Source organism: Oncorhynchus kisutch, linkage group LG28 (assembly GCF_002021735.2).
Source record: "Oncorhynchus kisutch isolate 150728-3 linkage group LG28, Okis_V2, whole genome shotgun sequence".
In the NCBI taxonomy this organism is placed as follows: Eukaryota; Metazoa; Chordata; class Actinopteri; order Salmoniformes; family Salmonidae; genus Oncorhynchus; species Oncorhynchus kisutch.
This window is the reverse complement of record NC_034201.2, coordinates 37,157,339-37,182,420: the sequence shown is the minus strand read 5'-3', so window position 1 is coordinate 37,182,420 and position 25,082 is coordinate 37,157,339. Positions and strand designations below refer to the sequence as shown.

Sequence of the window (25,082 nt, the reverse complement as noted above, 5' to 3'; positions counted from 1 at the left end):
AAAGACAGGGTCCTGAAAAAGGGACGTTTCTTTTTTTGCTGAGTTTATATGCAATTTGATAGGTATAAGGTGAACACCCTGTTACTTTCACCAAGCCACCCAGTTCATATCTGTGATTACCTCAAGAATGGTAGCGAGGAAGGATAGGATGCATTTCTGTAATATTCTAACAGGGCCATTGATTGCTTTTGTCCTAAACTTACAGTATACTGTTAGAGCTAAAGCTCTTCCTTGAAATGCACAGGATCAGATTGTGGGCCAGATTGTGCTAGGCTAGTAATCCATTGTTGTTGTATGCTATTTCAGCACTATGCTTCCAGACACGAGCAGGAAAAGCCGACAGAAGACTCGGGTGGTGAAGAAGACGGCCAACCCCATGTTCAATCACACCATGGTCTACGATGGCTTTCGGCCGGACGACCTACGAGAGGCCTGCGTTGAAGTCACAGTGTGGGATCACGACCGGCTCACTAACCATTTCATTGGGGGCTTAAGACTGGGCCTTGGAACAGGTAAGATACTTTGTCATTTGTTTAAAGTTTGGCCGGTACTCAATTCAATGACCGTTAAAATGCAACACACTATAACAGACTTTTAAAGGTAATTTACACATGAGACGACATGCGCAACGTTGACCATAAATGCGATCTCTGAGAACATTGGGAAAATGTCTTTAAAAGGCACATTCTCAGCTGTGCTATAGCACCGATTGAACTACGGCATCTAATGGGTTGACAAAATTCCCCACATTTCTGAATCTGATTTATGCTTTTCTCTAAGGTAGTATGTCTTTATATTGAAATAGTTTCTTGAGTCATTCCAAACCTATTGTAGCCTAATTATTAATATTGAAATGCATACACAATACATCCAATAGGAAGCTAACTGGATCATCTCCAATCTGTCTTTACAGGTAAAAGTTATGGGTTAGAGGTGGATTGGATGGATTCAACCTCTGAAGAAGCAAGTTTATGGGAGAGAATGATGCATTCTCACAATGAATGGGTTGAGGATATTATACCCTTGAGAATGTTGATAATGGCAAGAGGTGTATCAAAATAAGATGGTGTGTGAAAAGTTGGATGACGAAATTAGAAGAAAGTTTCTCATTGGGTGTATCAGTTTGATGAAACTTATAACCGATAATGTAATCAGTAATATAATCTCTCACTTTTTTTAGGAGAAAGACCATACAGGCACATTGGAGTATTGTGCTTGGTGCTTAGATTCTTCTTAGAATTACATTACAAGTGTGTATTTTATTTTTTGAAAGATTAACATTTTACATAATCATGCTTGTTGTCATACAGATTAAATACCTACTCAGAAATGGTTAAGATATAAATAGGTTGTTTTAATTGATTCATTCCAATGCATATTTATCGCTTTTTGTGTATATTCCTATATATGTTTTCATAATGTTATTCCATGGTAAATTAACTGAAGAAAATGTTTCCACTATTGATACAACAGCATATATAATCAGAAATGTGGTGTTATGTTATCATTGTTGTCTTTGTAAAATACATTTATTCACATTACTCAATATAGTAACAGCATATATTTTTCATCATAGTTAATGTTTCCACTAATTCAGGCACCCCAACAATAAATACAATCACATGTTGAAAAATAAAATCGGTGTGAATTCAATAGTAATGGTTATACACAAAAAATGTCATTTTTCGCCAGCAATTGGCAGGAAGCAGTGAGAAAAGAACAACAACATTTGAAATAGACTGGAAGTTGGATTTCCAAGAGAATGCAAAAAGAGCCGTGATCCTATGGGGAATTTGGGACAGAGTTTTTTTTAAATGCTCCAGAATTTGTATTATTATTATTAATAATAATAATATATTGCTGTTATTTGGCAGAGAGGTTTGGAACTCGATTTCTTATTGGTCTATTAACTAATTTACCGCAAGACATTACACCATACCATTACACCATACCATAACAGGCTGAAATTTCAGGCGGTCATTTCAAACAGCTCACTAAAAGGGCACTAATCATCATTTTCATAGTATCACGTTTTTGACTGCACAGAGGTCATTTCTCTCATTTGTCTTATGAGACCTTTTTAGAGTGGAGTCTTTTGAACATCTGGTGATTATAGATCTCTCTAGCATCGACTTATTCCGTCTGACGAATCTAGCTACAATTACATCCAAGGGTGATCAGATCTGCCTTGCGCACATTAGAGCAGTAGAAAGGGAGGGGGTGGAACGGAGTAGAGAAATGCTGAGGGTCTAAGATGCTACAGCTGCGGAATTTCAGATTTCAGATTGCCACCCTGTGACCCAGGAGCGAAATAAGATATTTATTTTAAAAAGGTAGCCCTGGTAAGCAGGCTCAACCCTTCATAATGCGACCCCTGGTGCACAAATAATTAAGCACAGCTGCGACTATTTTTATAGACTCACGCTAGACCCCATGGGAAAGATCGCCTTCCCTTGCTCAGACGTTGCGTGCATCAACCATTGGTTGCAGCACCGACTGGCAGTTACTGCTATAACATATGATGGGGTTCGCTGAGAAGTAAAATACCTATGTAAGGTCTGGCAGACGTTAGCAACGCCTGGGCAGAGGAACTGATTTCCCTCCCAAATATAAAGAAATGGGAGCTTGTTGAATTTGTCAAGTTTATCGGAATTGTAAAAAAAAAAATTGTAAATAAATTACAGTGACGTTTCACAAAGAGTTTTCATGGTATATGATTATTAGTGATGTTTTTCCGCCTCGTCACTAGTTACCATAGCCACAAAGTCATAAACCACGCCCATGTCTACAATTGATCTTTATCAGATTTTAAACCTAACCACAATGCTAACATTATGTCTAACCGTAAATTAAATTAAGTTTAATTAAATTTTTCTCATATATATATATATTTTTTTTTTAACAATATAGCTGTTTTACTTTGGCTGTGGTAGCTAGTGAAAACCATTTCCGCGGGTTGAGTCGCCATTTTGACTTTGTGGGTGTGGTAACCTGTGAAAACCATTTCCGCAGGTTGAGTCGCCATTCTTTGCGTCCTTTGTACGTTTAGAAGTTGTCTCCGCTAGTCAGCAAGTAGTTGTTTCGGGATTAGACAAATTTACAGACTGTCAAACAAGATCGAATCTTTTCCTACGAAAGCTGAATAATATTACGAACAAATAGCTACAATAGGATCCAGTTAAAGCTTCACGGACGGTAAGTGTGGTTACTTCAAAAATGCTTTGTCATTTTGTTTGTGCGCAATGGTCTTCCAACTAGCTAATATTGTTATAACTAACTAGCGTTAAATAAAAATAACGTTGACGTTGTTGAAACCACAAACGAGTTAACAAAATATCAATGTGAGTACTTATAACATGTTCCAAAAAACGTAAAGATTGCATGGTAGCTGATGTTAGCTAGTTAGGCCTAATGTAACGTCCTAATGTAACGTCATTCTTGTTCAGACAACATTATGGCGCCTAAATTAGCTAGCTAACGTTAGATACAGCCCGCATTGAACAACTGCATTAACTAGAAATGTTTAATTTCTCGAGAAAGATCCACACAGAATTAATGTTTTGGCAATTGAATGTTCATGATGTTTGGCTTTGGAATTTCCATGAAAAAGCTCTAAAATCACGTTTACAGGAAAAAATAAATCGAAATCCGTGAATATCTCAAATTATCTAACCGAAATATAACAATTTAAAAAGCACTAATCGCTCAACGCTACTGATTAACGTTATTTGGTAAAGGAAACGTGTATGGCCTCAAGACTTTAGTCCCTTCAAAATGGGGGTTGAGGTAAGGGACAGAGGATCTGAAGGCTAGCTAGGCCTAATTTAACATTACTCACTGAAGCACAGGACACAATACTCATGTCTAGGGGGTATGAAACCCAATATATTCATTAAACAGACTTAATTCACTAATCAATGTTCTTGTTGTATTCTCACAGATAATCTGAGTGGGAATACATTGGTGGTGTCCCTCATCAAGTTAAAATGATCACCAGACGAAGAGGTCGTTCAGACATCACCGATGTGGAGGTGCACTCTTCAACTTGTCCTTTTGATGTTGAAGTCACTGACTTTGTTGAAATGATAGAAAATATTAAAACGAGTCCCTCTGAAGAAATTAGGTCAGAGAATGGGGATAGTACAGTTGGATTAGAGCTGGATGATTTATTTGGAATCGACGAGTTAAACTGGACATTTGAGAAGGATGCAGTCTCCCCTCTTTTTGACATTGGATTGACCGAAATAGGTGTGGGTGACACAACAGATCAAGATTTTTGGATTGGCACGTCCAGCAGGACCCCATCGCCCGAAGGAGTGTCTGCTGTTCAGAAAAGGAAGGGGAGAGATGACCCGTCTGGGCACATGATCAACAAAAACGCTGTCGCTGCGCGAATTAATCGTCTGAAAAAGAAGGAATACGTGAACGGGCTGGAAAATAAAGTTGGGTCTCTGTCGTCAGAAAACCGCATACTCAAACAGGAAAACGCCCAATTGAATAAGAGGGTAGAAGAGTTGGAAGATGAGACGAGGTACCTGAGAGCTGTGTTGGCCAACGAGAGCATGTTAGCCCAGCTGTTGTCAAGGCTGAGCGGTGTGAACGGCATGAAATTATCTTCCTCGCTTTTCCAGGGGTCCAACAAGAATGACGACCACGATTATGCCTTGCCGCGGAAACGTGTGAAGGTGGAGGAAAAGGAGACTTCTGGTGGCGTCTGTCTGCACGTGGACAAGAACAACGTCTCAGTGGAGTTCTGCACTAAGTGTGCAGAGAGTGCAAGCGCATCACTCAAAATGTAGGGTCAAGTACTTTTATCTGTTTTCAGATGTTGAGACTGAACCTGATTAACTTCAGTGTAATGAACGTCAGGGGAATCTATGAACACCGTTAAAACTATTTGAGATCATTACTTAATTAAGAAATGTTGAATGATTGAGCATGTGTAAAAAATCTTACCAATGATTTAAGTACACGTTACTCGTTAAACCTTGTTGCCAGTTTTCTTCTAGGTGATGATTGTTCTACCATGCTGGATGAATGGGTTACAGAACGTCCCTGTCTGCTTGGCTCCATGGTAAGGATCTCAGATGAAGAAAAGCTGATGATTTGATAAATTCTAAATGTTTTTCAAGTTTTATTCCTCTTAGAATACACCAAAGGCTTTTACACTAACATTAAGTTTACACTGGAACATATCTTTCCATCTTAGTTTGAATTACTTTTGTTTTAAGTTCTATGCAGTAAGCGTTTAACCTGTAAATATTAAATCAAACTGATTTCCCTCCCAAATATAAAGAAATGGGGGCTGTTGAATTTGTCAAGTTTATTGGAATTGTAATTAAATAAATAATTGTAAATAGATTACAGTGACGTTTCACAAAGAGTTTTCATAGTATATGATTATTAGTTCATATTGGCTCTCAAACCAGAATGGGTAAAAACAAGAACATATAATGGCGTAGCATGGTTTGGTTAGAACTTGTCTTTTTGTGAAACGTCACTATTCTGCTGAAGGATGTTTTCATTTAGCGCCCCTATTTTTCTTTATTGCTAAAGTGGATTCTGCTGTTCGGGAAGCTGAAGAGGCGGGACCCGCTGCTGCCAACTTGGCCTGGTATTTTTTTAAAGGTAGTATAACAAAGGGTGTAAGTGACTACATTCAACCAGTATCCCATAACACCTTCTTTGTAAAAAGTAGTGAATTTAGAATATATTGTGGATGACAAGTGTTCCACTACCTATTACATTGACAATATTAGCGGTCCTATAACGGTTTGTTCACAAGTTTAACCTGACTTGTTGACACATTGGTATGTAACCCAGTTGTTAGTCAACTAGTCAAACTATCTTGTTATCGCTGTGATCCTGATAGAAATGGACACCACCAATTTTGTATAAAGTGACAATCTTAAAGAATGTTATGTAAAGTACAAAGATGTTGTGGCAACTTTTTTTTCTAAATGAGAGAACAATGTTTCAGGAACATGGATATGATTGAAAATAAATCTTATTTTGATTATACACGTTTCAGTTATATTTTACCTTGAATGTGACCTAATGTATTTGACATTAACACATCTCTTTTTCTCTTTTCAAACAGCAAGCTCTTTCTGCAGACAGGTCTATCAATTCCTCAACAAAATGGAAAAATGTGATGGTTTGTGAGGGCTGATTTCAGTGGAGAGTTCAAAGCCTGATGTACTTGTTTTTACATAATGCTGCTGCATTTAGTTTTAAAGTGAGATTTCACTCAAATCAGCTTCAGGTGTTTTCAGACTTCAAATTTGGTGTAATGAATAAGTTAATGTCCCACCCCACCACCTGTATAGATCCAGCTGTATGCCTCAATCCCAAATGAATCCCCCCCCAAAAATACAGGTGCTGATTAAAATGATGCAAATTCAAATAATTTCAGATGGCACCTGTCTTTCCTTGGTGTTGAGGCATTTAGTGGGATTTACACACCTGGTAGCTTGGGCCATTGATTCGTTTAAACAGAACACTTCTGAGGTCTGAAAATATCTAACAAATTGTGTAAGGGACTGTCACTAAAGTTTATTGAGCTGGATGGCATTTCAGTGGTATTTAATGTGTAGAACCAACAACACTTTCATTTGGATCTGAAAAGGAAATTGTTAGCTACTTCACAAATTAACTTTGTTAAAAGGTACCGTCCTTAATTTGTTTTTCAGACCCAAACACCCTTTGTTTGCTATAAAGCCAAAGGATGGGTTGGAGAAATGTAACCACCTTCAAATTCATAGATGAAGCTATTGATGAAAGGAGTGACAATACATGATCGAAATGATAGTTTGCATTTATATTTAAGCTATACATAGTTTGAAACAACCTTATTTTGGGTTATCATGGCGTAAGCTCGGGGGGCGTTAAGTTGTATTCTTCCAAGAATCCGTGGGTATAGGTAGGTGGCTAAAATTCACAGGTCATAAGTGGCATGCAAGGCTACTTATTTGGGCATGCACTGCAAACTAAACTGTTATGAAAAATCTGGAATATTTTGCCATATGTGCATATATGTTGGACATAGGAAACCGTAAAAGGGTTTGAGAGCCTGTTAACAGACACAGAACATTTTTAGACTGATGCATTTGGCTGATTACTTGAGGTGTACATGATATTCAAGGACCCCAATCAAAACATACCATTGAAACCATAACCCCCAATTTGTTTTGTAATCCATTGTTTAAAGAATATCTTTGTTTATATACACTATAGCTTCAAAATATGGTTAAAACTATCACGTGGACAGTCAGTACATGTATCCTATGAATTGAATGCTTATATTTCTCCAGCCCTGTGATCACGCAGATTTGTAGCAAACCAAGTAGTGGTGCTGTTGAATTAATTGTTGTGCCGTTAGAATACGTTTGGTATTTAAGACCTTTACAGTTAAATTGTTTTTTTTTGCACTGAAAGTAGACCAGGAGCCAGTTGGCTGCAATTTGGATTTCTTAAAAACAACACTTTGAACTCCAGCCAACTTTAGCCACTGCTAACCAAAAATCAATGGGGGTGATGGTTTCTGTCCAATTTTGAACAATTCACTGGCAAATAAATTAAAATCAATTCAATGACTTGGTTTGAAATCACGAAAGGTGATTTGGCCAAAAGTGAACACTTCACGGGTGCCTTTATCACGACCATTGATTTATTTTTATTTTTTTTAGCACTGAGTGGCTTTAAAAAGAAAATAAAAATAAATCCCAATTGGATTTAGACTCCTGGCCCATAGACCACTGTCGGGGTAAGGAATCATTTGTATTAATTTAGCAGACTAATCCAGTGTGATTTACAGGAGCAATTGGGGTAAAGTGCCTTGCTCAGGGGTACGTCAGATTTTTAACTAAGTCTGCTTGTGGATTCGAACCGGCGACCTTTCGTTTACTGGCCCAACGCTCCTAACTGCTAGACTTCCTGCCGCCGAATGATGAATGTGTGTGGTAGACTGGTAGTTATGAACTAGTGGTCTATGACCTGTACTATAATTGAAGGCTCTTTTGCACTAAACATTTTAATGTGTTCTACACTGGTAAAATGGTTTCCTCAACCAATATTTTAGATCGTCTGGTTGGCCTGCAGGGAAATGGCAATAGCCAATATAAATAGATTTTCATATCACTATACAAATGTTACTCCTGAAGTACCTTCCCTAACTGGCTTGATATAACTCGATTTGATTCCATTTTTACTGTACAATCCAAATTGAACCATCTTTGCATTGTTTATCTGTTGCACTACCTTAGTATTTGGCACTCTCAGGCCTTTGTTTTCATGTCAGGTCACTCAACGTTTTCCTTACGCACACAGGGTATGTTGTACGCTTTTTTTGAGGGCCTTTGTGTTAAAGGGTTTGTTTAGGATTTGATGCCTTTATCAACTTCCCCATCAGATGAACTCGTGGATACCATTGTCTCTGCATGCAGTTTGAAGGAAGTTGATCAGTAACGGAAGCGCAATTGCTAACTAGCGTTACCCATAGTGCATTGACTTGAAGTCTATCTGCTACCATGCGCTAATGCTAGTTTGTATTGGCTCGTGAAACTACCTCAACTTCCTTCATATTGCACACAGACGTAAAAATTCTATCCATGAGCTCATCTCACTAGGGAAGTAGAAAAAGGGCCTTAAAAAGATGGACACAAAATCCTGAAGTGTCCATTTAAAATAATTTAGGACCCTCAGTTTATGGGCATTTAACACACAGCTTTGAGGTAGGCCTGGATTTAAACAGAACCATTGTATTGCGATCCTGATTCTGAGGTGTAATTTCTTACCACTAAAATTGCCAATGGATCATGCATTAAGTTAAAATATACCAAGTAAAAACATTTTCAAAATCCAGAACAGTTATACAAACTGATAATCACCTAATGCATATTTTAATTAACATTTAGCATTACGGTATAACATGTATATTGAACTAGGCATGTTAATGGCTGTTAGCTGGGGTTCCACTTCAAACACAGCAGAAGCATTTTACAATTTAATTGCAGTGTAATGTTCTGCGCAATCTTTTTTGAATTATGTCCTCTATACTAATTTCAGTGAAGAACACAGTAATTTGGTAATCACATAAAGCACACTTGATGTGGGCCACGTTCAGTAGGCAAACCTATTTGAATGTTAGAATTGCCATGAATAGAGCCGATGTGAATCCATGTCAGGCCTGTTCGTTCTACATACAGTGCCTTGCGAAAGTATTCGGCCCCCTTGAACTTTGCGACCTTTTGCCACATTTCAGGCTTCAAACATAAAGATATAAAACATTTTTTTTGTGAAGAATCAACAACAAGTGGGACACAATCATGAAGTGGAACGACATTTATTGGATATTTCAAACTTTTTTAAGTCAAAAACGGAAAAATTGGGCGTGCAAAATTATTCTGACCCTTTACTTTCAGTGCAGCAACCTCTCTCCAGAAGTTCAGTGAGGATCTCTGAATGATCCAATGTTGACCTAAATGACTAATGATAGGTGGATTGTATTTGTGTGTAATCAAGTCTCCGTATAAATGCACCTGCACTGTGATAGGACCATTCTGGAAGAAAACCTGATGGAGTCTGCAAAAGACCTGAGACTGGGACGGAGATTTGTCTTCCAACAAGACAATGATCCAAAACATAAAGCAAAATCTACAATGGAATGGTTAAAAAATAAACATATCCAGGTGTTAGAATGGCCAAGTCAAAGTCCAGACCTGAATCCAATCGAGAGTCTGTGGAAAGAACTGAAAACTGCTGTTCACAAATGCTCTCCATCCAACCTCACTGAGCTCGAGCTGTTTTGCAAGGAGGAATGGGAAAAATTGTCGGTCTCTCGATGTGCAAAACTGATAGAGACATACCCCAAGCGACTTATAGCTGTAATCGCAGCAAAAGGTGGCGCTACAAAGTATTAACTTAAGGGGGCTGAATAATTTTGCACGCCCAATTTTTAGTTTTTGATTTGTTAAAAAAGTTTGAAATATCCAATGTCGTTCCACTTCATGATTGTGTCCCACTTTTTGTTGATTCTTCACAAAAATATATAGTTTTATATCTTTATGTTTGAAGCCTGAAATGTGGCAAAAGGTCGCAAAGTTTAAGGGGGGCGAATACTTTCGCAAGGCACTGTATATCTACGGGTGTTCCACTACATCAGGTATTCCCAAATGGGTACGTGCAATGCTGTCGGGAGTACGCCACGAAATGTGATTCCCTTTTTTTAGTTCACATTTTCAAACATTTATTTTTCAACGCGGCTATACATCTGGGTGAGTATTTTTAATTCGCCCCCCTCTCCTGAGTAGCCTCGTTTCACTGCCAAAAATAAAATTAAACCATCTAGTGTTCAGTGAAATAACAACGCAATGTCAAATACGGGGAGCCTAGTCAAATGATTCACATCCAATCACATTAAGCGTTACTGTCTCACGGGGAACCTAGAAAGGAAACGTGACAATTTGAAAAATAAGCCGCGGGAGTTTGAGCTAGAATTAAGATGAATTTCGAGTGGTAAGACATGTATAACCACAACGGATACCATTAATAAGGGTCTAGAAGCGTCTTATATGGTGAGCTACCAAGTGGCTAGGACAGGCAAGCCCATACTTTTGTGGAGGACTTAATTCTACCTGCTGCCGCAGATATGGCTGGGACAATGCTGGGGGAAAAGGCCCCCCAAAAATATACAGACAATTCCTTCATCAAAGAACACTGTTTCACGACGCATCAGTGTCATGGCAGGAGATGTTTTGAAACAATTACTGCTTCGCATTCAAGCCAGTGAATTATATGCGTTACAGCTGGATGAGTCAACTGCTCCTGGTATGTGTCCGTTACATTTGAGGGGTCAATTAAATTAAGGAAGACTTCCTCTTCTGCATATCACTGGAAACCAAGACAACATGAGAGGATATTTTTAAAGTACTGGACAGCTTTGTGACATCAAATGGACTTTGGTGGTCAAGATGTGTTGGTATCTACTGATGGCGCAAAAGCCATGACGGAGACAGTGGAGTGGTTGCTCCCGACGCCACTTGGGTACACTGCAGCATCCACCGAGGCACTTGCTGGCAACGGCATTGCCTGATGGCTTGAAAGACCATTTGACACTACAGTGAAAACGGTTAACTTTGTTAAAGCACGGACCCTGAATTCTCGTGTATTTTCTGCATTATGCAATGATATGAGCAGTGACCATGTAACGCTTTTACAGCGCTGGTTATCAAGGGGCAAAGTATTGACGTGTAAAAAAAAAAAAAAAAGAGACAAGCCTAAAGTTCTTTACTGACCATTTTCACTTATCTGACCGCTTGCAGGACGACTGGCCTATCTGGGTGATGTTTTTTCTCACCTGAATGATCTGAATCTAGGATTTCAGAGACTCTGCAACTATATTCAATGTGTGGGACAAAACTGAGGCTATGATTAAGAAGTTGGAACTCTTTGTCTGCATTAACAAGGACAACACACAGGTCTTTCCATCATGTTTTTTTGTGTGCAAATTATCTCAAGCTTATGGACAATGTCAAATGTGATATAGTGAATCACCTGAGTTTGGTGCACAATTATGCAGGTACTTTCCTTAAACGGATGACAAACAACTGGATTCGTTATCCCTTTCATGCCCTGCCTCCAGTCCACTTACCGATATCTGAACGAGAGCCTCCTCGAAATTGCAGCATGCGGTTCTGTGAAAATGGAATTTAATCAGAAGCCACTGCCAGATTTCTGGATAGGGCTACGCTGAGTGTAGCCTGTCTTTGCAAATCGCGCTGTTAAGACACTGATGCCATTTGCAACCACATACCTATGTGAGTGAATTCTCGGCCCTCACTTTTATGAAAACTAAATACAGGCACAGATTGTGGAAAATTATTTAAGACTCCAATAGAACCCAACATTGCAGAGTTATGTGCATCCTTTCAAGTACACCCTTCTCATTAACCTGTGGTGAGTTAATCACAATTTAATGAACAAATTAGGTTTTATATGTAAGGTGGTTAAGAGCAAAATTACTGATTTGTTATTTGTGCCCTGGTCCTGTAAGAGCTCTTTGATACGTCCCATGAGCCGGGTTGTGACAAAGTCACATTTATTAAACATAAGAATGAGTGTATCATGTAGTGTGTGTGGCAGTCTTACAATGATGGCAAAACAACATTTGAGAGTACGCTGACTGGTGCTAGAGGTGGTACGCAGCTGGAGATTGAATGGTTGAAGGGGTACAGGACTATAAAAAGTTTAGGAACCACCGCACTACATAGTGCCACTATGAATGTGGCCATCAACTAAAATGTAAACAATGGAGCAAATATAGTATTTGTCAACCTGGGGATACTTGGGAAGAATTGTAAGAACATGGGCCTACTGGTAAAAAGCACGTGAGGGGGTACTCTCGGCAGAGCAAAGTGTAATTCTGGATTTAAATGATATTTGTAGTGATCAAAGAATGTTGACATAAGGGGAGGATTCATTTTGAATGTGTAACTTGACAGCATAATGATGGGAGTTGGTTTGTTGAGGTAAGACAGTTATGCATCTCATTAATATACCAGCCACTTCAAAATCAAGGTGGATTCACAGGCTGTTCAGACAGGCAGACCATTCTGATGTTATTTAATTGGTCAAAAGTCCAATTAGTGAAAAACTTGGAATTGTGCTGCCTGTAAACGGCCTTGGACAAGGTCCGCTGGAAATGGTATACCCCCTCCCCCTCAAATTGTACAACTGGGATTTCACAATTCATGGACTTTAATAAAAATACAACCTTGCACATTTTAGGTTTGTTTAAAACTGTTTTAATCCTCAAGTTCCTTGTCACCTGAGGTGGACAACTGAAGCAACTTCAATTAGCTGTCAAAATGTCTGGAGCCTAGGTAGGTGCCAAAGAGAACCTGTAGCACAATCACAACACCCATGTTCCTCAGGATGGGTTGGGTAATGTTCATCCAAAAACACGTTTCTGTTATGTTTGTTCCTTGTATAATGACAAACCGGGGTGTAGTTTTAAGTACTTTTTAATGAACGCATACTTCAGCTAGAAAACTCCTTGTTTAGCCATGCAAGGCATTCTTCAACCACCTGCCCCGCCCACATAGCCTGCTGGGTAACGTAGTCTAAATGTTATTAACACATCTTTCCTTTAAAATAACTTATTTTTTATGTAACTACACGTCACATCACATTTATTTACTCAACCTGCATAACACGCAATTTTCAATAACACTTTTCTTCCCCCCATTTTTTATTTTTACATTGCTCTCATCACTTAAGAGGCAATAAACATTGTGATGTATTTGTTTTCCCAACTAAGTATAGTCTGTCCAACAATACTCTATTGTGGCTCTATTTCTTTTCACATAAAAAAAACATTCAGTCCAGGTGCCCCTTTTTTATTTAGCAATTCTCAATAAGCCTTTCAGGGGGTCTGACAGTCCTTTTTGGTCGTTCTGAAGTGCCATTTCTAAAGGCATTTGACGCTTCAGCAGTATCCTGATGATCCTCAGTCCCTTGAGTGAATGGTTGAAGCCTTAGATCCACTGTTTTGTCTCCGTTGTGATCCATGCTCCGTTTGGATCTCATAGGATTGCAGTGCAACTTCTCTGCACACACCCTTGCTGCATCCAGGTTCCTGTATTGATGTCTCGGAGTCATACATGATCTCCAGGTTTCAGTTCAGGTAAGTGTCATGCACTTTTGTCGTGTCACTGTTTTTGTTTTTCTTTCTGTTTTTCCTTTGTGAGTTTGACTTTGTGAGCACCTCTGGGTGTTAGCAAGTCCTCATGGATGGGTAGGTTGGTTCTGATGCGACGTCCCATCAACATTTGTGCAGGTGGAAGTCCATTCTGCAGCAGTGCGCTGTGGTAGATCATCAGATCTTTTAGGAAATCCTCCTTTCCACCGTGTGCTTTTTTCATCAGACCTTTTTTGACTGAACTCTGCTAAGCCGTTGGACCTTGGGGCTGGAGGTGTTGTGTCGGAATCCCCAGTCGTTAGCGAACGATCGGAACTTGAGAACCATTGTCCGAGTACAGTTCAGACGCAACCCCATGTCTTGCAAAGGCTGATTTCAGGTAGGTGATTACAGCTTTGCTGGAGGTAGTTGGCAGTGTGGCTACTTCAGGGTAGTTTGAGTAGTAGTCGGTAACAACAATGTGACTTTTACCATTGCAGTAAAAAAAGGTAAACTCCAACTTTGTAGTAGGGTCTGTTGGGCAGTGGATGAGGCATTAGCGGCTCTGCTTGCTGCTTTGGCCTGTAGGTCAAACACAGTTCACATGAAGCAGTGGTCTAGCTGATTTCCTAGTTCATTCTTGGCCATTACATTACTTCTCATGCTCGTCGTTTGCATTTTTCCTCGCCCAAGTGGCCCTCGTGTATTTTGTGTAGCATTTCTTTGCATAGTGTCATGGGAATGACAATCTTGTTGCCTTTGAACACTGTCATCCACAACGGTGAGCTCTGCTCTGCACATCCAGTAATCCTCTATTCTCCTTGGACAGTTGTTTTTCTGTGCGTGCCATACTATCAGTGTTGTTTCTTTCAACTCTGTCATTGTTTGGTCAGGTGCGGTCTCTTTTTTGATCTGCTCCATTCTCTCAGAAGACACAGGAAGTGATGCTACGATCATGGCGACGTAGGCCTGAATCTGTGTTTTTCTGTGTGACGACTGCTCGAGAAAGAGTGTCGGCGGCGATCATGAACTTTCCCAGGGTATAGATCGTCTTCATATCATACTTTTTCAGTCTGATCATCATTCTCTGGATTCTCATTGGATAATCATTCAGTGGCTTAGACATGATTGACACCAATGGTTGCGGTCGGTTTCTACTTCGAAGTCTCGTCCGTAGACATATTGGAATGCTCTCTCTGATTGCTTTGTTGAGATCTCTCGGGTCTAGACATATCCTAAGATCGCCATTCTTTTTCACCACAATAACCAGTGAGATTACCCAGTCTGTATCTTCATCCATTTTTGTGATGACGTCCATGCGTTCGAGTCCCTCCTTGAGCTTTTTCCTCAGTGCAAATGGAACTTTTCTGCATACATGCACAACTGGAGTAATTTTGTCATCAGTACATATTTTGTGTTCTCCTGGTAAACATCCAAGATCCTCAAACACATCCTCATACTCAGCCAGTAGCGATTATTGGTCATTTTCAGTCTGTGATGTCACTACATACACTCTTTTCAACAAACTGAGCTTTTCACATGCATTGATTTCTAGAATAGGCTATACACTCTTGCACGATCAGCAGCTGTGCTCTGCACTGTTTTCCTTTGTGCTGCAAAGTTACTATGCAGCTTCCTTTGACTGGTACGTTCTCCCCAGTATCAAGCTTGAATGGTATTATAGTTTCATTCACAGTCAATGGCACAATTTCTTTTACTTCATTCAGTATGTTGCTCATCAACAGATTCCAATGCAGCCTTGCTCTCACTGATGTCACTCTCTGCTGCGGCTCGTTGTCTTCGCTCTTGCAAGCTAGCATCTTCGACTACTCACGTCACTGGACTTGTGGTAGAATGTTAAGTTTTCGTCCGGGAATTTGCAGAGTTACTCATTTTCTCTGTCTCGTCATAGCGACTACCAATCTGACTCCATGTTATGTTTGTTCCTTGTATAATGACAAACCGGGCCGTACGTTTAACTACTTTTAATGAACATATACTTCAGCTAGAAAACTCCTTTTTTAGCCATGCAAGGCAATCTTCAACCACCTGCCCCGCCCGCATAGCCTCCTGGGTAACGTAGTCTAAATGTTAACACATAACACAGTTTCCCTTTTCTGGCATTGGTGCAGTGTTGTACCTGTTAGATAATAATTATAATAAGTGTACCTGATAATAATTATGCAAATTCAGTCAGCCACGGTATTAAAAGTCCAGCCTACTTCCCGGATCATGTCCCACACTGGATGGACTCCAAGAATATTTTGTCAAATTCATAAAAATGCTGTGATTTAATATAGGTACAATTATGTTCGTAGATTACCCAATGCCTTCTATGAAGGTTTTCGATTATTAAAACGAAAACCTAAATGAAAGACATCGGGTATATGTCAATAAATTCACAAATTTGTACACTTTAAAATGACCAAGTTACGAATTTTATGTTGAAGGAAATTCAAAAAGTGTTGTACATGATCCCGGAAGTAGGCGGGACTTTCATACCGTATTGATGAAACCTTTGTTGGCTAGATACTCCGCGAATAACCCATAGTTACAGATAGATCTAGGATGTTTCCCCTCCCCAATCCAAACATTGTGGGTAGCCTGCAAGTGGCATATTGAGTAGTTTTCATTTTACTGTCCAAACGCATTGCATGCTGCTGGCAAACAATCCATATCATCCCTCCTGGACCGGTTTGTACCGAAAACATTCTCCATTCGGGCTGCATAGGCTTTGATTTCTTCAACTTCATTAAATGGGGGGATATGTATACTTTCCTTATGAAAGTGGCTAAATGCTGATCGCGACTGTTGTGTATAGCGTTCAACCAATCCGGTTGAAACTATCAGACCAGGGGTTGCGTTTCTTTTATGTTTGCTGCATTAGTAGCATTGCATTAGCGGAAATAAATACTTCTCAGGGTAGGCTTCGATATATTTGAGTCGCGTTGATGAAACCTTTTAGCTAACCCTTTTCCTAACAACCTAATTATCCTAACCTGCTATATGAAAAGTCACTTCTGCTTGTCAAAACCGGCTGACCCGCCCTGAGAACAGTCACGGTGTGTTCAGTTTGCTATTGGCAGAATGGTTTGTACTGAACGACACGTTTCCCCAAAACGTTCTTGTACATTTTTGAACAGACTAATGTACATTTGCTCCCGTTTGGTGGGTATAACAATGAGTGACAGCAGTCCCACAACCCAACGCCGCCCATTTTTTAAACTTCTCATTCAGTACAGCAGCGTTCAATTGAACATTCCAGAATTTAAAAATATTGGTTTCCACTAATGCGATACAACGCTGCGTTAGGTTATGAGTGAAAAACAGACTGGGATTAGTATTTAGCCACTTGCACGGTGGTGGAAAATAGTTTTGCGTAAGTATATACATATTTTCCTAATTGTTTTCGCCATTAAATTAAGTTAATGGTGCAATCAGCAGTCGCTACATCCATTTTTGTGCCCATTGATTTTTAAAGAAAAACTTCCTCATGAGCTTAGTTTAACTGTCGTACACCATCAGAACTCAAAATGTAAGCTTGTTTTACTCCGTTTGTAAACAAACACTATATAGCCTCAAACATGGTTAAAACTATAATTTTGATATCATGGATGGTCAATCCTTACATCTCTAGCTCTGTCTTAGAATTTGAGTGACTTAACTTTCCTCGTGCCCCTTCCCTCAGCTTTTTACTGAACCAGGGGTGGGGAGGCCGCTTAATTGTTTCTACTGCTGATTGCCGCTGTAAGGAGGATCGAAGCCTAGGCAGCCTGAATGAAGTAAGGTATCAACCGGTCCACAAGATACAAATGTATTGCCGGCTGCATACAATGCATTTGGACAGTAAAATGCAAACTATCGCCATCTGCCGGCCTTGGCCTAAGTCAAGAGCAACATCACCCTACTCCTGGAAAGACAGTTGTACATACCTGGTTGCAAGGCCTGCATTCACAGGCAAAGCCAACAGTATAGGATATATGCCAGCACCAACTGCACTGACAAGTGCACCTCTTATCAGGACACAGGTTGGGCAATTAAGGTCACATAAATGAGTTTAAGATGTTTCAAATTCAATTCAGAAACCATAAAAATATTGTAGAAAATAATTGCAACAAACACACACCAGACAATAAATGGTTTTGATACAGCTACATCATACATGGCCACTGTTGTCAAGAACGGTAGGATAGCCATTGGGAGATTTGAAGTAAAACGCCCTTGAGTGACATTCAGTGCTCCTGTATAAGCTGTTGGCAATCAGTCCTACTAATGCCCCATTACTTCCCAGATACATGGGGCCATAGGTGAAGATTTTCCTGTAGAACAACAGTTACATGTTATGATGGGGGCAACATGCAAAAGGCTATCAAGGCAATTAACCCATGTCTAGCCATAGGCGTACAAAAACGTACCTGTCAAGTTCAGGCAGCCATTCAAATCTTCCCACTATCATTTGAACGATCACAGCTCTGGGGACTGTGCAGCCGGTGCCTTTTTGTACATTGCTGAATTCTGACACATTAAGCAAGATGACCTGCAATTTAATGTCAGTGTCCACCAACAATGCAGGGCTGAGTAGACGAGTATGCGATACGTTCGCTAAGAGTGAATCAAATAGCTAATTTAAGATAGCTATCATTCAATTTAATAAAATCCCATTTAAACAGCCTAGGTCAGTGAGAATACGCTAATAAGCACGAACACTGCATTAACACCAGTCAAATGTATTGCTGTACTCTCCGTTACCGATGTCTCAGCTCTAATGTATGTGCTGTAAACGTATAACTGTTTCAATATTTTCTTCTTTAGTATCATTATTTTGAGGAAGGGCGCAGCCATTTTAAACCATGTGCACCAGAGTTACCTCTGAACCTTTCACACCAAATTATATTGGTCAGTACTCCCCACTCTCTGCCGGGTTGAAATAAGTGGATGATAGTGGTTTTCAGTGATACCGTCACAAATAGAACAACGAGACCGATATTTCACCGGATGAATAAATGTGAAGCATCCGCTTGGCGTTTCCACTCACTACCTAATATGATAGTGAGAGGAAGCTCACTGGTTGGCAGTGGGAGAAGATGGAATGAGACAGAGTTTGCAAATTTTCTCATCGATTAAACATTTAAACTCAATACAGTTGCCAAAACTAGAATATGTTTTGAACAGAGTGGACTAAGTTTAGTAGACTTTACTCTTTGCAAATTACACTTAGAGGGAGTGCAAAGGCAAATTTAGTTATTGTACATATGCACTTCACAGAGTAGACGTTCCCTAACAGAAATATGCATATGCATGCTAGAATGCACCAATAGGGTCTCGCTAGCTCGTGCTTGGCTCTGCCCACTATGACTAATTTGTGCCCATTGGAAATTACAGACTGTGATCTATCTTGGTTAAGTTATACAAAACTTTGATACTGTATTTTCAACCTGACTTCCGTTTCCCATGATAAACGGAAGTAGGAACTGTTCAGGTGTCTTTTTACGCCTACTTGGTTAGGTTATGCAGAGTTCAAAACAACTCGGAAATCTCAGACTTCTGATTTCAGTGCGTTCAAAACAACTGGGAATTCTGAGAAAAAAAACGAGCATCAAACTCTGAACTCTTTCTAGAGCTCCGACCTGAAGATTGCTTATGTCATGATTTGATTTTGTTGTTTTCAGAGTTCCCAGTTTTTTTGAACGCGGCATTAGGATAAAAGAAACACTTTAAACTCGGTCTGCTACATACTGAGTTGCGTTTAGTTCCCTTAAATATTTGCTACGTTACAGAACAATTTGTACTGAATGACTAGTTTCCCCAAAAGTTATTGAATAGACTTTGAGGTACGTTTGCTCCTGTTCAGTGGGTGTGGCTTGAAGCAATAGCGATAATTAGTAATGGAGTATTTTTGTAGGCAATAACTGCACCATGGTTTGTTGCACAAAGCCTGTGATAAAAACCAATTGCGTTTATGTAGTGTTTTTGGATAAACACCCAAAATAAGGTATGTGTTAAACACAGGCTTAGATCTTAAACATTTTGTTCTGAGATAATCTTCATCAGCTATAAACTTAACCTTTTGGAATTTTCTAAGAATATATGTTGTAAAAAAAGCACAAAGGCTTTATAATTCATAAAGATCATGTTAACTGAGTGCTATTGTGTCATAAAACAAAATGTATAAACTCTTCTAAGCCTGTTAACCTCAGACCTTATTTTCTGCGTTTATTCCAAAACCGTATTCTTTCCCCATTCATTTTTCCTATAGGAATGGCTGAACGAACCAGTGGTTACTCATTTCCGGGTTTTAGGACTACATACTGTCAAGCTCTATGAGTGACGTATTTAAAAGAGTGGCCATGCTGACAGTGTTTCCCAACTAATGATACTACACTTTTTCTGAAAGACGCTAACCAAATTCCCATATCGATCAGTTTGATACAATCCTTTTCCAAAGCGTCTGGTCTATATATCTTAACATAATAAATGTGAACTCATAGCTGTCAAAGATTGTGTGACACCTTCATATTATGGTATTCCAGTAAAAGAAGAACTTACATATTTAGGCATAACCATTACAAAGGATCAGAAGTCTAGAGGCTTACTGACCCTCTTATTAAAAAAAAACAGAAGAAGCTAAATCAATGGCTATAGAGGGACTTATCTTTAAACGGTAGAGTCCTAATAACCAAGGCTGAAGGTATCTCTAGACTAACATATGGTGCTCTATCTTTATATCTTGACAGTAAAATAAGCAAGGAGATAGACCAGATGCTTTTCAACTTTCTTTGGAGAAACCGTACCCATTACATTAGTAAAACTGTTGTAATGAACACTTATGAGAATGGTGGACTGAATTTTCTGGACTTTACTACTTTAAATAATACTTTTAAGATCAATTGGATAAAACAATTCCTTAGAAGACCCACTTCTATCTGGAATTTTATTCCTCATCATGTCTTCTCTACTTTTCGTGGCCTTAACTTCATGTTGTTTTGCAATTATAATATGGACAAAGTTCCAGTGAAACTTTCTGCTTTTCATCGGCAGGTTTTCTTGTCATGGTCCTTAATTTATAAACACAATTTTTCTCCACACAGATATTATATATGGAATAATCGGGATATATTGTATAGAAATACTTGTTTTTAGAATATTGTTTCCGAAATAATATCCTATTGGTGAGCCAACTGGTAAATGCAGAGGGTCTTTTACTCAATTATAAATAATTCTTATCACTTTACAAGGTCCCTGTAACACCTAAAGATTTTGCAATTGGTTTAGATGCCATTCCCTCAGGTATTGTTATGTTATTCAGGAACTCAGAGCCTACCTTCTATTGACCCTGTTGACTCATTAGTAGGAAAGATTTTTTTTCTCTTTTGGTCCATTCAACAGAGCGATAAGAACCTTGTTTCAGCAGGATGTTGTATTATGTCATGCCTTATTGGAATGGATTTATTGATAATATCTGTTGTAAAAAAGTTTGGATGTTGCCACACACATACCTACTTGTTAACACAATTAAGGAAGTTTCCTTCAAAATTATTCATAAACATTATCCTGCCAAACACTATATGAAGAATTTTAAGGAAAACATCAACTCAAATTGCTCCTTTTGTAATGACCACCCAGAAACAGTGTTGCATCTTTTTTGGCATTGTATGCATGTAAGAAAACTGTGGAAAGACATCAGTAGGTTTATAATTGAACACATTTATGAAGATTTTACACAATTGTGGAGAGATGTACTGTTTGGATTCTTTACATACAATAGAAATAAGCTGAAACATTTTTATGTAATTCATTTCATTATTCTTTTGGACAAATTTCATATACACAAATGTACATTTACAAACCGAAAACCACATTTTCGTACCCTCCAAAAAGAAATTGAACTGTATTTTAAGACAAATGCTCTACTAACAAAAAAGCTGTTAGAATTGTAAGTATATGTATGTCCCTTAGGGTCCTTGTGTAATTGTAATGTGATATTGTACCCCCTAGCTCAATTATCCATTGTTTGTAATCTATGTATGCTTGTGTTCCCTCATGTGCTTTATGTAATGATTTGTTTGTTAATAAAAATTAAAAAAGCGTTCCCCAACCCACAACTTCCCCGTTTTTCAGGAGCGCCGTTTCCGTTCAATTTAACAGTCCAGAACGTACTGAACGCAGCCCAGGTTCATTTACAACAGCGGAAGTCCCATCACAGGCTCTCTTTCCATTTGGTCAGTACTATCAGGAAACCTTGGGACGTCCACACTCTTTGTTTTGTTTTTTTATATTTATTTTTTACTTTTATTACAATTATTTTTTAAACAAATCAATACCGAAAGTATATGGGCGAACACAAGTATATATAAATAATACACGAAGGACAATTTGGCTAGGGGGTAGAATATCACATTACACAAGGATACTTATAATTCTAACAGCTTTTTTATTTGTAGCGTATTTAATCGTCTTAAAATAGAGTTACATTTTTTTGTAAGGGACGTCCATACTCCAAACCCTTACCTAATAATAACTGTACCATAACTATTTAAAATGTCAACTACATTAGGGTATCGACGTCCCAAGGAACCCAAGTACCACGGAGTACGGGCCCTTTCAGCCTCACCTGAAAACCGGCACATCTGGTTGTTGGGGACTCAGAGGCAAGTAAACCCGAGCATGGACAAAATACTCGACATGCCATTTGATGTAAGGTTTTGTCAATCAAGGGGTAGTAACCAACCTCGCCACTGCTAAGGTAAAACCATAGAGATATATAGGACTAATCTATGCCGTTATAGTGTCTGACAGCATGGGCAGCGCCGTTGAACCAATCTCCATTGTCAAGTAGTCATTTTTCTTCTTCCCGATTGGCTGATCTCTCCTGATGACCCAGTTGGACGTAACTCCACCAGGGTCACCAGGAAGGATCAGCCAATGAAGTTGTAAGTCCCACCCAGTTGACTACATTAAAATGGTGGAAACCTTCAACGGCGCTGCCCATGCTAGTAAGGCCTTTTAGCCACTAGAGGCCTCTATTATTCTCTATTGGTAAAACTGGTACTGATGCTGCTGCTTTCTACATCGTGGTTGTAGACTTGGGAATCAAAAACGTGGTGATGTGACAGCTGCCAAGGAACAGGGAAAAAAAGAGGACGAGGAAGTTCCAGATATTTCGCAAAGAATATATGAAATGTGTAAAGTAGACGGGGTTATTGCAAAGCCATGCTTTTTACGGCACGATCAGACAGGCAGGTATTTTCCAACAGACAGTCAGGAGAGAATCTGCTCACTGGAATTAGGTTATCGTTAGCCAAACGCTTTGTCAACTTCCATTTTCACTGCCCAGGTTTTCGTTTTAAGTAGCCTAGCTGGTTAAGCTACTATGATGCATGTGTTTGCGAGTATTGGGTTAATTTCAGTTTGTGAATAGTTGAATAGACTTATTTAAAAATAATGTCATGTAGGCTAAACGAAAGAGAGATGACGGAGAATCACACAGCTACATAACCTTAGCTAACCGAGTTATTGGATGGAGCATATCAATTTTATTCGTTGTGGTATGTCTTGGAATAAATGTTGGCCAGCCAATGTTATGTATTTTGATAGCTAGTTATCCTAAGGCTAGGCTACTTAGCCGCAGACCTGGTTCGTTTAGCCAACTGGGCCATCCCAAATGCATAGAAAAAAATATTAAGCTATGAGGAATTGCTGCCAGGTGTGTAGCCTAATTAAACTTGCTGTGCTGTTAAGTTACAAATAGGCTATACCCCTGCTCATGTCATCATATCCCATGACATGCTGCAACGTTTTTTGCACGAGCCAAAATAGACTTGCTTGGTTGCATATTTCACCTCGCCGGGTAACGTTACGGCGCCTTTAACATTTCTTTGGACTGCCATTGGATTGTGCTTTAAATCCCCAGCTCATCACATGGGAGCGCCATTGACTCAATGCCAGCATCAAACTGCAAGGGAAGTGATAGGAACGCGGAACATCTCGCTGGGTGCTCACGAAAGTTCCTGTCAGTTGAGGGAATTGACCTACCATTTATGCTAGGCTATAGTCAATGTCCATGACATGATATCAGAACGTGCGAGACTGCCGTTGCACCTGTCAGCAGCAGCACACATCAATCGGAAATACTTTGTTGAAGATGAACTGAACAAGCATACACAGCCACATTGCAAACATAGTTTTTGTTTGTGGCCTGTTTTGCCCTATGCTAGTCTATTGTTTTAGACTGTAGACCACGGATTCTGCTGGAGCAAAAGCCTAAAACCTACTGCCTCTGTGTCTAAGGCTACACGTTATAGCACAACTGACTCGCTTTGATGTGTTTTTTTTTTCACCATTGCCTGACATTTTTAATAATGCACTGAAGAGAACTGGGAATACGTTATGTTATTGGCGCAAGAGTAAATCACCGATACGAATCCAGCATTCAACTATGCCTGTAAGAAAAAAAGGTGAGCAGAAACGTATAATAATTGGCACAACAGTTGTCTCGCTGCCTCTATGTTGCCACAAGTGGATCTTTATTGAGTTTCAGCACTTCTAGATTTCAGCATGTAGTCTTTATGTAAGTAGGACACAATTTTCATTTGCCTTTCTCGGTTTAATATGCTCCTGTAGGTAGGCTAACCAAATAAAAATGACCCATAACTTGTAATATAAGCCTAATAAAAATATGTTGTTGCATGCACCTTGGCCCTCTGGCCTATGAAACAGAACAGTCATTGATAATAGTTTATTTTGGATAAGAGTTTTGGGTAAACCTTTAATAACTTTAATGAATAAGCATTAATAAGCTACACTAGGCCTACTTAAATAGTGTAGGTAATGTTACTAGGCCTATTAGTAAAATATTTCTGAAAGCATTTCACGTAAAATAGGTTATACAGCATTTATTCACATTTGTAGGGATTTATAATGCCATATTCAGTAAAGTAAGGCCTATCATAAGTGTAATTGAATATTGTGCATCATATTCAGTAAAGGATTGGTTCGCCTATATTGGCTGATGATTGGCATGTGGTGATTGTAGTGTAAGTGCAGTCTGATAAGCAACTCCATATAAATAGATGTCTAATGAGGCTTGTCCTTTGTGGAAGACATTGGTCTGTAATTGTGCAACAAGAAAGAATTACTGTCCAAATTGTTCAACTGTGCAATTGTAGGCTACTGTACAATGATGTCATGCAAGGTTTTGCAACCTCCCAGAGTTTTCTGGAGTTGAGAGGTTAAAGTAAAAGTCTGACTAGACAGCAGTCATCCAGATCAATTGAACAGGAAAATCCATATAAGTATTTAAAGACCATTTTACACTCTGTTCTTGAGAGTTTATTTGACACGAGACATAGTTTAGTGTTGACTTTCGGCTTGTCACAGCACCCCTCCTCCCCCACCCCTGAGTAAA

The 25,082-nt window shown here is 39.2% G+C and overlaps 3 protein-coding genes and 1 pseudogene across 37 annotated transcripts in view; 3 read left to right on the top strand and 1 right to left on the bottom strand.

Moving 5' to 3' along the window:
• sytl2a (synaptotagmin-like 2a) overlaps positions 1–1,653 on the top strand; it is a 45,711-nt gene extending 44,058 nt beyond the window's left edge. For 9 of the 14 annotated variants that reach the window (XM_031808202.1, XM_020464691.2, XM_031808201.1 and 6 more), the window contains 2 exons: positions 307–512; positions 914–1,541. In XM_031808202.1, coding sequence (XP_031664062.1) covers positions 307–512; positions 914–1,062 — 355 coding nt within the window. In that variant the 3' untranslated portion in view covers positions 1,063–1,541. Of the gene's footprint in view, positions 1–306; positions 513–913 lie in introns of all 14 variants that reach the window. The other 5 variants (XR_004206006.1, XM_031808200.1, XM_031808209.1 and 2 more) reach the window with 1 other exon arrangement.
• Positions 1,654–2,963: 1,310 nt separating this feature from the next.
• LOC109872782 (CREB/ATF bZIP transcription factor) lies at positions 2,964–6,021 on the top strand. Of its 3 annotated transcripts, XR_004205995.1 has the most exons (5): positions 2,985–3,195; positions 3,941–4,531; positions 4,632–4,795; positions 4,999–5,074; positions 5,557–6,021. XR_004205995.1 is itself a non-coding variant. In XM_020464110.2 (4 exons), the coding sequence occupies exons 2-4, from the start codon at positions 3,987–3,989 to the stop codon at positions 5,635–5,637; spliced, it is 966 nt and encodes a 321-aa protein (XP_020319699.1). In that variant the 5' UTR covers positions 2,984–3,195; positions 3,941–3,986; the 3' UTR covers positions 5,638–6,021. The 3 variants fall into 3 exon arrangements, 1 of the variants encoding a protein (XP_020319699.1); XR_002252505.2 differs by having other exon boundaries at positions 2,964–3,195; positions 4,632–5,074; XM_020464110.2 differs by having other exon boundaries at positions 2,984–3,195; positions 3,941–4,795.
• Positions 6,022–12,738: 6,717 nt separating this feature from the next.
• LOC109873392 (transmembrane protein 126A-like) lies at positions 12,739–22,504 on the bottom strand (annotated as a pseudogene).
• A 217-nt stretch (positions 22,505–22,721) lies between these two features.
• The window catches only part of LOC109872857 (disks large homolog 2-like), a 306,188-nt gene continuing 303,827 nt past the window's right edge, over positions 22,722–25,082 (top strand). For 6 of the 20 annotated variants that reach the window (XM_031808343.1, XM_031808357.1, XM_031808353.1 and 3 more), the window contains exon 1: positions 22,724–24,132. In XM_031808343.1, coding sequence (XP_031664203.1) covers positions 24,114–24,132 — 19 coding nt within the window. In that variant the 5' untranslated portion in view covers positions 22,724–24,113. Of the gene's footprint in view, positions 24,133–25,082 lie in introns of all 20 variants that reach the window. The other 14 variants (XM_031808360.1, XM_031808348.1, XM_031808344.1 and 11 more) reach the window with 5 other exon arrangements.